At 37.6% G+C, this 12,863-nt stretch overlaps 1 protein-coding gene across 3 annotated transcripts in view; it reads left to right on the forward strand.

Moving 5' to 3' along the window:
- TTC28 (tetratricopeptide repeat domain 28) overlaps positions 1 to 12,863 on the forward strand; it is a 719,970-nt gene that overhangs the window by 30,995 nt on the left and 676,112 nt on the right. For all 3 annotated transcript variants that reach the window (XM_031656035.1, XM_031656036.1, XM_031656037.1), the window contains exon 2: positions 12,342 to 12,620. In XM_031656035.1, coding sequence (XP_031511895.1) covers positions 12,342 to 12,620 — 279 coding nt within the window. The remainder of the gene's footprint in view (positions 1 to 12,341; positions 12,621 to 12,863) is intronic.

Genomic DNA, 12,863 nt, shown 5'->3' on the forward strand with positions numbered 1-12,863 from the left:
ACTGCCTGGGCCTTTCGCAGGTGAAGCCAGTGGTTTTTTTTTTTTTTTTTTAAATGGCAAACAGCTTATACTGTTATTATCTATTAACAGGTTTTATCTCTAGTGCCTAGGAGAGTGCCTGACATACAGATAATCTTATTGTATTCTGGCTAAGAAATCTTTGCCTAACCTAAGTTCACAAAACTTTTCCTATTTTCTTTTAGGAGTTTTAGCTTTTACATTACTAACCTGTTTTAATGTTCCCTTTCCTCTCCCTACTTTTTTTTTTTTGATTAATCAAATTTACAAATGATTTTATTTTTCCAAATTAACTTGTTTTTTACTCCTGTTATTTCGTTAGTGATTACAACATGCATCCTTGACTTAATATGGCTAATAAAAATAATAGTTTTACTACCTAACAGATTCTGCTAGAAACTTAAAACGTTGATACTTACAGTGTGTGATGCATAGATGAGCAACATCTAAGCCATCAGGAGCTTGTTAAAATGCAGAATCTCAAGCCCTGTCCCAAAGCTATTGAATCAGAATGGGTAATTTATATGTACAGTAAGGTTTGGGAAATGCTTTCTTAGAGAACTTTAGCTCCATTTATTATCTCCTGCATTTTGTGTCATATATTTTTTTAAACTTATTATTTTGTATAGCTGATGTTCATTTATATTTACTCATATATTTACTCTTTCCAGTATTATTAATTCCCTCCCGCATTCCTCTGCTTCTGTCTGGGATAGTTTTCTTTCAGTATTTTCTTTAATATTTCTTTTTTTTTTTTTTTTTGAGAGGCCTGCTATTGATTCCCTCAGTTTTTGTTTCTTTAATTGCGATACAATTCACACCATAAAATTCACCATTTTAAAGTATACAATTCAGTGGTTTTTAGTATTTTCACAAGGTTGTTCAACCATATCACTATCTAATTCTATAACATTTTTCTTGCTCTGAAAAGAAATCTGGTGTCATTAAGAGTCAATCCTCATTTTCCCCTCCTTCCAACCTCTGACAACCACCAATCTGCTTTCCATATCAATGGATTTGTCTACTATGGAGATTTAATAAATTGAATCATACAGTATTTGGCCTTTTGTGACTGGCTTCTTTCACTTAACATAATATTTTTAAGGTTCATCCATGTTATAATGTGTGTTTTATTCCTTTTTTTTTTTTTTTTTTTTTTTGAGATGGAGTCTTGCCCTGTTGCCAGGCTGGAGTGTAGTGGTACGATACTGACTCACTGCAACCTCCGCTTCCTGGGTTCAACTGATTCCCCTGCCTCAACCTTCTGAGTAGCTGGGATTACAGGCACACACCACCACACCCGGCTAATTGCATTTTAGTAGAGATGGGGTTTCACCATGTTGGCCAGGATGGTCTTGATCTCCTGACCTCATGATCCACCTACCTCGGCCTCCCAAAGTGCTGGGATTGTAGACGTGAGCCACCGCACCCGGCCTATTCATTACTTTTTTATAGTTGAGTAGTATTCCATTGTATGGTTATCCCACATTTTGTTTATTCACTAATTAATTAATTGATGGATATTTTGGTTGTTTCCACTTTTTGGCTATTATAAATCTGCTATGAAAATTTGTGTACTAGTTTTTCCATGGACAGGTTTTCAGTTCGTTTAGGTAGATACCTAAGAGTAGAATTGCTGGATCATATAGTAACTCTATGTTTATCTTTTCAAGGACCTGCCATACTATTTCCACAGTAGTTGTACCATTTTATATTCCCATGAGTAATGTATGAATATTACTATTTCACTCTCAGTTTTGAAGAATATTTTCTCTGAGTATTTTATGTTAGGTGCTATTTCAGCTTCTATCGTTTCTGTTGAGTATGCAGCTTGTAGCTCCTTTCAAGTTAATGTGTCTTATTTCCCTCTGCTTTAACATTTTCTCTATTATTATTTTTATAATAATTATTTTTAACAATTTGACTATGATACATGTAGGTATGATTTTCTTTGTGATATCTTGGAGTTGAATGAAAGTCTGAAAGCTATGGGTTCAATATCTTATGAGTTGATGTGTCTTACCAGTTTTAGAAAATTCTTGGTCATTGGTATTCAAATATTGTTTCTAACTTCCTTCTCTCTCTTCTTAAATTCTAATTATATGTGTATCAGACCTCTTGGGTATATTACTTAGGTCTCTTATGTGCTCATCTTCCTTTTTTTCTCCTCTATAGTTGATTTTGGGGATTTTCTTTTTCTTTTTTTTTTGAGATGGGGTCTCACTCTGTTGCCCTGGCTGGAGTGCAGTGGCGTGATCATGGTTCACCACAGCCTAAACCTCCTCAGGTTCAGGTGATCGTCCTACCTCAGTTTTTGTATTTTTAGTAGAGATGGGGTTTTGCCATGTTCCCCAGGCTGGTCTTGAATTCTCAAGGCTCAAGCAATCCGCCCACTTGGCCTCCAGAATTGCTGGGATTACAGACTTGAGCCACTGCACCTGGCCATCATTTTGAGGATTTTCTATTACTTATCTTCCAGTTTATTAATCTTCTTGTTAGCTGTATCAAATTTTGCTAAATCCATCCACACAGTTCTTAATTTTGTGTATTATATATTTTAGTCTTGTACATTGAATTCTTTGTTGGATGGTCATTTCTCTGGTGAAACTTTCTCATGTATTTTTTTTGCTTTGAAAATACATGTGTTAGTCCGTTTTCATGCTGCTGATGAAGACATACCTGAAACTGGGCAATTTACAAAAGAAAGAGGTTTAATTGGACTCACAGTTTCACCTGGCTGGGGAGGCCTCACAATAATGGTGGAAAGCAAGGAGGAGCAAGTCACATCTTACATGGATGACGGCAGGCAAAGAGAGAGCTTGTGCATAAAAACTCCCATTTTTAAAACCATCAGATCTTGTGAGACTTACTATCATGAGAACAGCATGGGAAAGATTTGCTCCCATGATTCAATTAACTCCCATGGGATCCCTCCCACAACACATGGGAATTCAAGATGAGACTTGGGTGGGGACACAGCCAAACCATATCAGCACACAACTAACATGCCTTTGCTCATCCATATGGCATCTTTGTGTGAGTTTGAAAAAGATCCTACTTTCTAGGCATAGGAATAGCTTGGTGAATGGAGAGGGGGTAAGGAAAAAGTTACACTCATACATTGTTGGTAGAAATGTAAACTGATACAATTTCTTCTGCCTTTTAATTTTTTTCTATCTATATCAGCATATAAAATCTTTCTCATTCTTTTGGCTGAATTTATAATAATTGCATGGATCTAATAAAACTTATTTATGCCTTACAAAGCCCTATGCTTATCCATTTTCCTGTTGTCTAACATTTAAATTATTTCTAACATCATGCTAATACAAATAATGCTATTATGACTATCCTTGTTTTAATATATGTGATTTTGTTTACACATGCAAGTGCATCTATAGGATAAATTACTAGAAGTGGAGAAAATTTCTAGAATTGAAAGGTTATGCAACTTTTACATTTTTATAGATATTCCCAAGTTGTTCTATAAGAAATTGTATCAGGCCAGGCTTGGTGGCTCACACCTGTAATTCCAACTCTTAGGGAGTGAGAGGTGGGAGGATAGCTTGAGCCTAGGAGTTTGAGACCTGCTTGGGCAATATAGCGAGACCTCCCATTCTACCAACAGTGTATGAATGTATGGGTGTCACTTTTTCCTTACCCCCTTAACCAACAAAGTGTATTGCTAATTTTTTATTTCTGTTAGTAGGAGAGGTAAAAAAAATATTGTCTTTAAGGTTTAATTTTCTTTTAAAATAACTGAAGTCACACATTTAAAAAAGTGTGTTTAAAAGCCATATGGAGTTCCTTTTTTTGTGATTTGTCTGTGCATGTCCTTTGTCCATTTTTCCATTGAATTGTTTGTCCATTTTATTACTGATTTGTAGGAACTTTATCTATACTAAGAAAACTAGCCATTTATCATGTGTTGCGTTTTTTTTTTTAACCTATTTGTTACTAATCTTTTTGGTCTTAATCCATATTTTCCATGCAGACATTAAAATTTTTTATGTTGTCATACTTATCAGTCTTTTCTATTATGTTTTGTGGCTTATGTGTTATACTTAGAAAGGACTCAGTTCTACATAATAAAAGATTATTTCCTTTTAATGTTTTATAATTTTATTTCAAAATATTTAATTATTTGAATTACCCATAATTTTTTATATAGAGGTGATTTTTTATATGTAATTTGAATAATCAAAATTTATAACGGGAGAATTTATATTCTGCTGCTGTTGGATGGCATGTTCTGTACGTGTCTGTTGGGTCCATTTGGTCTAAAGTAGAGCAAGTCTAATGTATTCTGTACTGGTTTCTGTCTGGATGATCTGTCCATTGTTGAAAGTTGCATATTGAAGTTCCCACTGTTATTGTATTGCTGTTTATTTCTCCCTTCAGATTTGTTAATATTTGCTTCATATATTTAGGTGCTGTGATTTTGGGTGTATATGTATTTATAATTATACCCTCCTAATGAATTCACCTTTTTATAATTATACAATTATTTTGTCTCTTGTTAATAGATTTCGACTTAAAGTCTGTTTTGTCTAAGTACAGTTATCCCTGCTCTCTTTTGGTTTCCATTTGCATGGAATATCTATTCTGTCCCTTCACTTTCAGTCTGTGCATATCCTTAAAGCTGAAGTGAGTCTTTTGTAAGCAGCATGTAGTTTTTGTAAGCAGCATCTCTTTGGGTCCTGTTTTTCTTTTAATTAAAAAATTTTATTGGGTCCTGAATTTTTATCCATTCGATCATTCTGTTTTTCGATTGGAGAACTTACTCCATTTACACTTACAGTAACTATTGATAGGTAAGGACTTACTGTTGCCATTTTGTCAATTGTTTTCTGGCTGGTTTGTAAACCTCTTGTTCCTTTCTTGTCTTCCTTGCTGATTTGATGATATTCTATAGTATGCTTTGGTTCCTTTGTCTTTTGTGTATCTGCTATAGGTATTTGCTTTGTGGTTACCTTGATGCTTACATAAAACATAGTTATAGCAGTCTATTTTAAGCTGATACACAATGGGGAAACGATAGTGTCCAACATATGTGGTCCTGGGAAAACTGGCTATCACGTGCCATACAGTGAAATTGGATCTTTAACTTACACCACAAACAAAAATCAACTCAAAATAGATTAAATACTTAAATGTGGCCTGGCGCGGTGGCTCACGCCTGGAATCTCAGCACTTTGAGAGGCTGAGGCGGGCGGATCACCTGAGGTCGGGAGATCGAGACCCTCCTGGCTAACACGTGAAACCCCGTCTCTACTAAAAATACAAAAAAAATTAGCCTGGCATGGTGGCGGGCGCCTGTAGTCCCAGCTACTCGGGAGGCTGAGGCAGGAGAATGGCGTGAACCCAGGAGGCGGAGCTTGCAGTGAGCGATGCTCCTCTGCACTCCAGCCTGGGCGACAGAGCAAGACTCCGTCTCAGAACAACCAACCAACCAACCAAACAAAAAAACACCAAAAAACTTAAACATAACATCTGAAACTCTAAAACTCCTAGAAGAAAACATGGGGGGGAAAGTTCTTAATATTGGTCTTGGCAATGATTTTTTTGGATGCGACACCAAAAAACTAGGCAAAAAAAGCTGTTAGGACTACATCAAACTAAAACTTTCTCTGCAAAAGAGGAAACAGTCAACAAAATGAAAAAGTAACCTGTGGGGTGGGATAAAATATTTGCAAATCATATGCCTAACAAGGGTTAATATCCAAAATATATAAGGAACTGACATAACTCGATAACAAATAAATAACCTGATTTTTAAAATGGGCAAAATTCCTGAATATAATTTGAACAAAGACGACCTACAAACTGCTAACAGGGGTATGAAAAGCTGCTCAACATCACTACCATAGGATCCAGCAATCCCACTACTGGATATGTCTCTGAAGGAAATAAAATTACTATCTTGAAGAGATATCTGCACTTCCATGTATATTGCAGCATTATTCACAAAGACCCAGATGTAGAAACAACCTAAATGTCCATTGATGGATGAATGAATTAAAAAAATGCACATACACAAAATACAATATTATTGAACCTTAAGAAGGAAATCCAACCTGTAATCCCAGCACTTTGGGAGGCCGAGGCGGGTGGATCACCTGAGGGCGGGAGATTGAGACCATCCTGGCTAACATGGTTAAACCCATCTCTACTAAAAATAAAAAAAATTAGTTGGGCGTGGTAGTAGGCGCCTGTAGTACCAGTTACTCAGGAGGCTGAGGCAAGAGAATGGCGTGAACCAGGAGGCAGAGCTTGCAGTGAGCCAAGATCATGCCACTGCAAACAGCCTAGGCGACAGAACGAGACTCTGTCTCAAAAAAAAAGAAAAGAAGGAAATCCTGACATTTGCAACAATATGGATGAACCTAGAGAATATCATGCTAAGTGAAATGAGCCAGACACAGAAAGACAAATACCGTATGATCTAACTTATATGTAGGATCTAAAAATGTTGAATTCATAAAAACAGAATAGAAGGGTGGTTATCAGGGGACAAGGGTGGGAGAAATGGGTGACATTGGTCAAGGGGTACAAATCTTCAGCTATGAATAAATAAGTTCTGGAGACCCAGTGTACAGCGTGGTGACTAGTAATGTATTATACACTTGAAATTTGCTAAGAGAGTAGATCTTAAGTATTTTTACCATATACACACAAAAGAAAGCTCTGTGAGGTGATGGATATGTTAATTAGCTTGATTGTGGTAATCTTTTCACAATGCATACATGTATCAAAACATCACATTATATACTTTCTATATATATGACTTTATTGGTCAATTTATACCTCAGTAAAGCTGGAAAAATTTATAACAGGACTGCAATTATGCCATGTATGTAGTAATTATATGTGGCTGCATATACTGAGCCCATTTGGCTCACATGTTACTGACACTCCCTCTATCTTTTTAAGATGAATTTGTCAGAGGATCAGAGGAAAATATCAGCAATGTTAATATATGTTGACATCCATATGCTATATGTATATGAAATACAGTCACAATATTTTTCTCTATTTTGGAACTCATGGGGGAAGAAATAATATAATAGTTAATCTAAGTAAATGAGTAATTAAAATTTTTATTTTTCATTATCTCCTTAAGAAGTACTATTCACCTTGTTTAACTCATTAAATTAGTTCCTGAATTTAATGTGGCTGGTTATTTTAAGTACAACATATATATAATCTGAGAAATATATGCAAAGGTCTTTTTTCTCTGTCAAGTTTATCAATTGCAGATAAGATAGAAAAAAAAAGAAAAAGACTTGGGAAGTTATGTTTATTCTTCTTAGCCATACACAGAAATTTCTGTTTCTTTTTTTTTTTTTTTTTTAGACGGAGTCTTGCTTTGTTCCCAGGCTGGAGTGCAGTGGTGCGATCTTCGCTCACTGCAACCTCTGCCTCCCGGGTTCAAGCAATTCTCCTGCCTCAGCCTCCCGAGTAGCTGAGACTACAGGCTCGTGCCACCATGGCCAGCTAATTTTTGTATTTTTAGTAGAGACGGGATTTTACCATGTTGGCCAGGATGCTCTTGATCTCTTGACCTCGTGGTCTGCCCGCCTCGGCCTCCCAGTGTGCTGGGATTACAGGCGTGAGCCACCGCGCCCAGCCAGAAATTTCTGTTTCTTAGCCTTCTGGCAGCCACACGGTATCCAGCTGAGTAGACACAGATAAATTTTGACAAATTAGAAGCTTCTGTGGAGCACTTACTACAATGCATTTTTCTTTTAAATTTGTGAACATTTGATGGCATGTTGTGAACATTTGATTAACTACTACTAACTCTAAATACTAGAGTTCTCCTCTGGGATTTAGAATCTTTCTGCACTAGTACTAACTCATCCATGCTATTTTCTTTGCTCTTAGAGGCCTTAGTAATGGTTTACATCAGTGTTTCAAGCAATTTCTGAACTTGCCAGATGCTTCACTATAAAAGGTGATTTGATCTTATAATGTATGGTATTCCCCCCTCTCAGATTCACAGTGTGCAAAATAAGATCTCTGAGAGATATTTCACTAAAGAAGAGATTTATTTAATGTTGTTCATCCTAGTCTCCTGAGGACCTAGGGTTTCCTTAGAATATATTTTGGGAAATGTTACTTTAATTTACTGTACATGGAGGCAACAGAATGAAGATGATTTCTCTTCTTAATTTGATTCTTATCTGTGTTGGCATTGAACCAAAAGTAGTACTCTGCCATTCTTTCTGAGACAGGGTCTTGCTTGTTGTCCAGGCTGAAGTGCAAGTGGCACAATCACAGCTCACTGCAACCCTGACCCCCTAGGCTCAAGCGGTCCTCCCTCTTCAGCCTCCCAAGTAGCTAGGACTACAGGTGCATGTCACCACACCCAGCTATTTTTTGTCTTTTTTGTAGAGACAGGGTCTTGCTTTGTTGACCAGGCTGGTCTTGAACTCCTGGGCTCAAGCAGTCCTTTCACTTTAGCCTCCCAAAGTGTGGGATTACAGGCATGAGCTATTGTACCTGGCTTACTCTGCAATTCTTTCTGAAAAAATTTTTTTTCTTTTTTCTTTTTTTTCTTTTCTTTTCTTTTTTTTTGAGACAGAGGCTCGCTCTTGTTGCCCAGACTGGAGTGCAGTGGTGCAATCTCGGCTTATTGCAACCTCTGCCTCCCGGGTTCAAGCAGTTCTACCTCAGCCTCCTGAGTAGCTAGGATTATAGGCACCCGCCACCACACATAGCTAATTTTTGTATTTTTAGTAGAGATGAGGTTTCACCATGTTGGCCAGCCTGATCTCAAACTCCTGACCGCAGGTGATCTGCCCGCCTCAGCCTCCCAAAGTGCTGGGATTACAAATGTGAACCACTGTGTCCTACCTTACAAAATTTTTAAATATATATGTATATTTTTCTAAAATAGAGACAGGGTCTTGCTGTGTTGCCAGGCTGGTCTCAAACTCCTGGGCTCAAGCAGTCTTCCCATCTTAGTCTCCCAGTGTGTGGGATTACAGGCATGAACCACTGAGCCCAGTCTACTCTGCAATTCTTTATGAGAAGTAGGGAATACTGTAATAGTAGGATTCTTCTTTTCTTTTTTTTAAATAACTTACAGGCTACTTCTGAAGCTAACAATTTATTTTACTTTAAAAGTCTTTAGTTGCTATTTTTATATCATGCCCTTGAATTTTGAGATACAGAATTTGTTTCTGTAACTTATGGTAGTATTGACCTTAAGCAGAACCATGATGATCATGTTTTCCAAAATGAAATCAGTCTTACATATTGTCAGTGTTTTACACATTGGTTTGATGATGGAATAAAATAATTAAAAACAAAGACTGAAAAATCTGGTTGTTTGGCAAATGTTACGTAGTCCATTTACTTTCAAGCAATATGTTTCATGATCATAATTTTAAAAAAATCCTTTAAGTGCATTATTGGTTGGCCACTTCCAGTAAGTGAAAGTTGAATATTGGTGCATGCCTGTAATCCCAGCTACTTGGGAGGCTGAGGCAGGAAAATTGCTTGAACCTGGGAGGCAGAGGTTGCAGTGAGTCGAGGTCGTGCCATTGCGCTCCAGCCTGGGCAACAAAAGTGAAAGGTCTCCTCAAAAAAAAAAAGTTGAATATAACTTGGACACTGATATTTGAAACTTACAGAATCCTTTAATGTTTTGAATTGTCCTGGAAATCAGGATATAATATCCTTGTGAGCAGAGGAAGAACAGTTGTTGGTCATATGTGAGATTAGATCTGCCTTTCCTCCCTTCTTTGGGGAATTTTTTCTTCTTTTAATGCAAGTACTTCTTTGACGAGTCTATTTCTTTGTGTGTATTGGCCTATTGCATCAAATCAGATGCATTCTCTTCTGAATGGAGGTACTGGACTTGATCTTAAAGGAAGACATAGGGAAAAAATACTTTTTGTTTTAATTTCACTTAGGGCAAGCTTGCTTAGAAGTATAAAATGTCTGTGCTTGATACTACTGTGTTAAATTTCTTCCCTTTGTACTTTACAGTTCATTTTTTTTTTTTTTTTTTTTGAGACGGAATCTCGCTGTGTTGGTCAGGCTGGAGTGCAGTGGCGCAATCTTGGCTCACTGCAAGCTCCGCCTCCCAAGTTCATGCCATTCTCCTGCCTCGGCCGCCTGAGTAGCTGGGACTACAGCCGCCTGCAATCATGCCTGGCTAATTTTTTGTATTTTTAGTAGAGATGGGGTTTTGCCGTGTTAGCCAGGATGGTCTCTATCTCCTGACCTCGTGATCCGCCCGCCTTGGTCTCCCAAAATGCTGGGATTACAGGTGTGAGCCACCACGCCTGGCCTACAGTTCATAATTTTTATGTTTTAAATATGAGTAACAGGCTGGGTGCTGTGGTTCACTTCTATAGTCCCAGCAGTTTGGGAGGCCAAGGCGGGAGGATTGCTGGAGCCCAGGAGTTTGAGACCAGCCTCGGCAACATGAGAAGACTTCATCTCTAGAAAACAATAAAAAAATTAGCCAGGTGGGGTGGTGCATGGCTGAGGTTTCATCAACTTGGGTGGCTGAGGTGGGAAGATTGCTTAAGCCCAGGAGGTTGAGGCTGCAGTGAGCTCTGATCACACCACTGCACTCCAGCCTGGCTGACATAGCAAGACCCTGACTCAAAAAAACCACAAAAACAAACAAACAAACAAAAACACTTGACACATTTGCTTCCTTTGGTTTTAAGGTCACTGCACTGCTGCTATAGTTATAGAAAACTTAGTAATTTTGAAAAATCAACATCAAAAACAGATTTTAAAGTGCCAGAATATAGTTACAGCTGAATATTTTTTTTGCTAGTCTTCAAACACTGGTGTTTGTCTTTGAAATTTCATGGTAGTAGCCAAACTATAGTCACCAAATTTGCCAGTCCAAAAAGATTCATTGGTACATGAAAACATTTTTTAAAGCTTATTTTTTATTTTAAAACTTGCATAAGTTTAAGAATTAAAATGCTCCACAAGCTTATTTCCAGAGATAATTTAGTATGATTAATATTTTGATTTTCTCTCATTACTTATTTATTTATTTTTAGAGATGGAGTCTCGCTATGTTGTCCAGACTGGAGTGCAATGGCTATTCACAGGTGCAGTTGTAGCACACTATAGTATTAAATTCCTGGGCTAAAGTGATCCTCCTGCTTCAGCATCTTGGGTAGTTGGAACTACAGGTGCATGCCACTGTTCCTGGCTTTTCAGCATTAAGTGCAATCATCTTAATATAGTTGAGATTATAGTGTCCATATATGTTTGTATTTTGTTTTTTCCATAGTATATAACTTTAAATTGCCAAGGAAAAACCTGAATACTCTTTTGCATTTATTCATTCAACAAATACAAATACAAATATACATGCATGTAACTATTAAACATACATATGCACATATGCATGCAAGGCACTTTGTTGGCTGCTTTGAGGGAAGATTATTGTCTTCCGGGGCACATATATAATGTAGAGCAGATAATGAAGAATGTTTGTGTTTTATTGAGGTGCAGATGATGTCTTAGTATGTTTTGTGTGGCTATAAAGGAATTCTTGGCCAGGTGCAGCAACTCATGCCTGTAATCCCAGCATTTTGGGAGGCTGAAGTGGAAAGATCTCTTGAGGCTAGTAGTTCAAAATCAGCCTGGCCAACATAGTGAAATCCTGTCTCTACAAAACAAACAACAACAACAACAACAAAAACAAAAAAAAGTTAGCTGCATGCTGTGGCATGTGCCTGTATTTCCAGCTACTCAAAAGGCTGAGGCAAGAAGATTGCTTGTGCCTGGAGGTTGAGGCTGCAGTGAACCAGACTTGGGCCACTACACTCTAGCCTGGGCGACAGAGTGAGACCTCATCTGAAAAAAAATAAGAGTAAAAAATTAATACCTGAGGCTGAGTAATCTATAAAGAAAAAAGGATTATTTGGCTCATGATTTTGATGATTGGAAACTTCAAGATTAGGCATCTGTATCTGGTGAGGGCATTAAGCTGCTTCCACTCATGGCAGAAGGCAAAGGGGAGCTGGCTTGTGCATGCAGAGATCACAAAGTGAGAGGCAGTGAGAGAGAGAGAGGGGCCAGTGGCAGGCCTCTTAATAACCAGATCTCACTGGAAATAATAGAGTAAGAATTCACTCACCCCCAAGGAAGGGCAAATCCCTCTATTTGTGAGGGATTTACTCCTATGACCTAAACACCTCCCATTAAGCCCCACCTCCAGTACTGGGGATCACATTTTAATGTGCAATTTGGAGGGGACAGACATCCAAATCTTAGCAGATCAGGAACCCATCTGGATTATCTAACTTTGTCTGAAAAAGTTTCTTTGTTTGTAGATTCCTCTCTTTGGTGCTAACACTTTTGGCCAGAGAAGTCCTGATGGACCGGTACTGAGCAAAGCTGAATTTGTTGAGAAAGTTCGTCAGAGTAATCAGGCCTGTCACGATGGAGATTTCCACACAGCTATTGTTCTGTATAATGAAGCCCTGGCTGTTGACCCTCAGAACTGCATCTTATACAGCAATAGATCTGCAGCCTACATGAAAATCCAGCAGTATGACAAGGCACTGGATGATGCAATCAAAGCTCGACTTCTCAATCCCAAATGGCCAAAGGTAGAAATTTTATTTATTTTCACAGAATCTTTTGTGCTGGCTTCTTACTTTAATGTAACATTTTGTGGATTTAGTGTACTTATTAATATTTTAATAATCTATACTTCAGCAAAATATAAAATGACTTCCTTGAGCTGGTACATTAGTGAAAGGCTTCCTTTTTTTTTTTTTTTTTTTTTGTAGTGTGCTTTCCATGTGCAAGTTTAATTCTTTTCCTGTATGTGTGAAATTTAAATTTTTTTT

The sequence above is a fragment of the Papio anubis genome, chromosome 16 (genome assembly GCF_008728515.1).
Source record: "Papio anubis isolate 15944 chromosome 16, Panubis1.0, whole genome shotgun sequence".
Classification (NCBI taxonomy): Eukaryota; Metazoa; Chordata; class Mammalia; order Primates; family Cercopithecidae; genus Papio; species Papio anubis.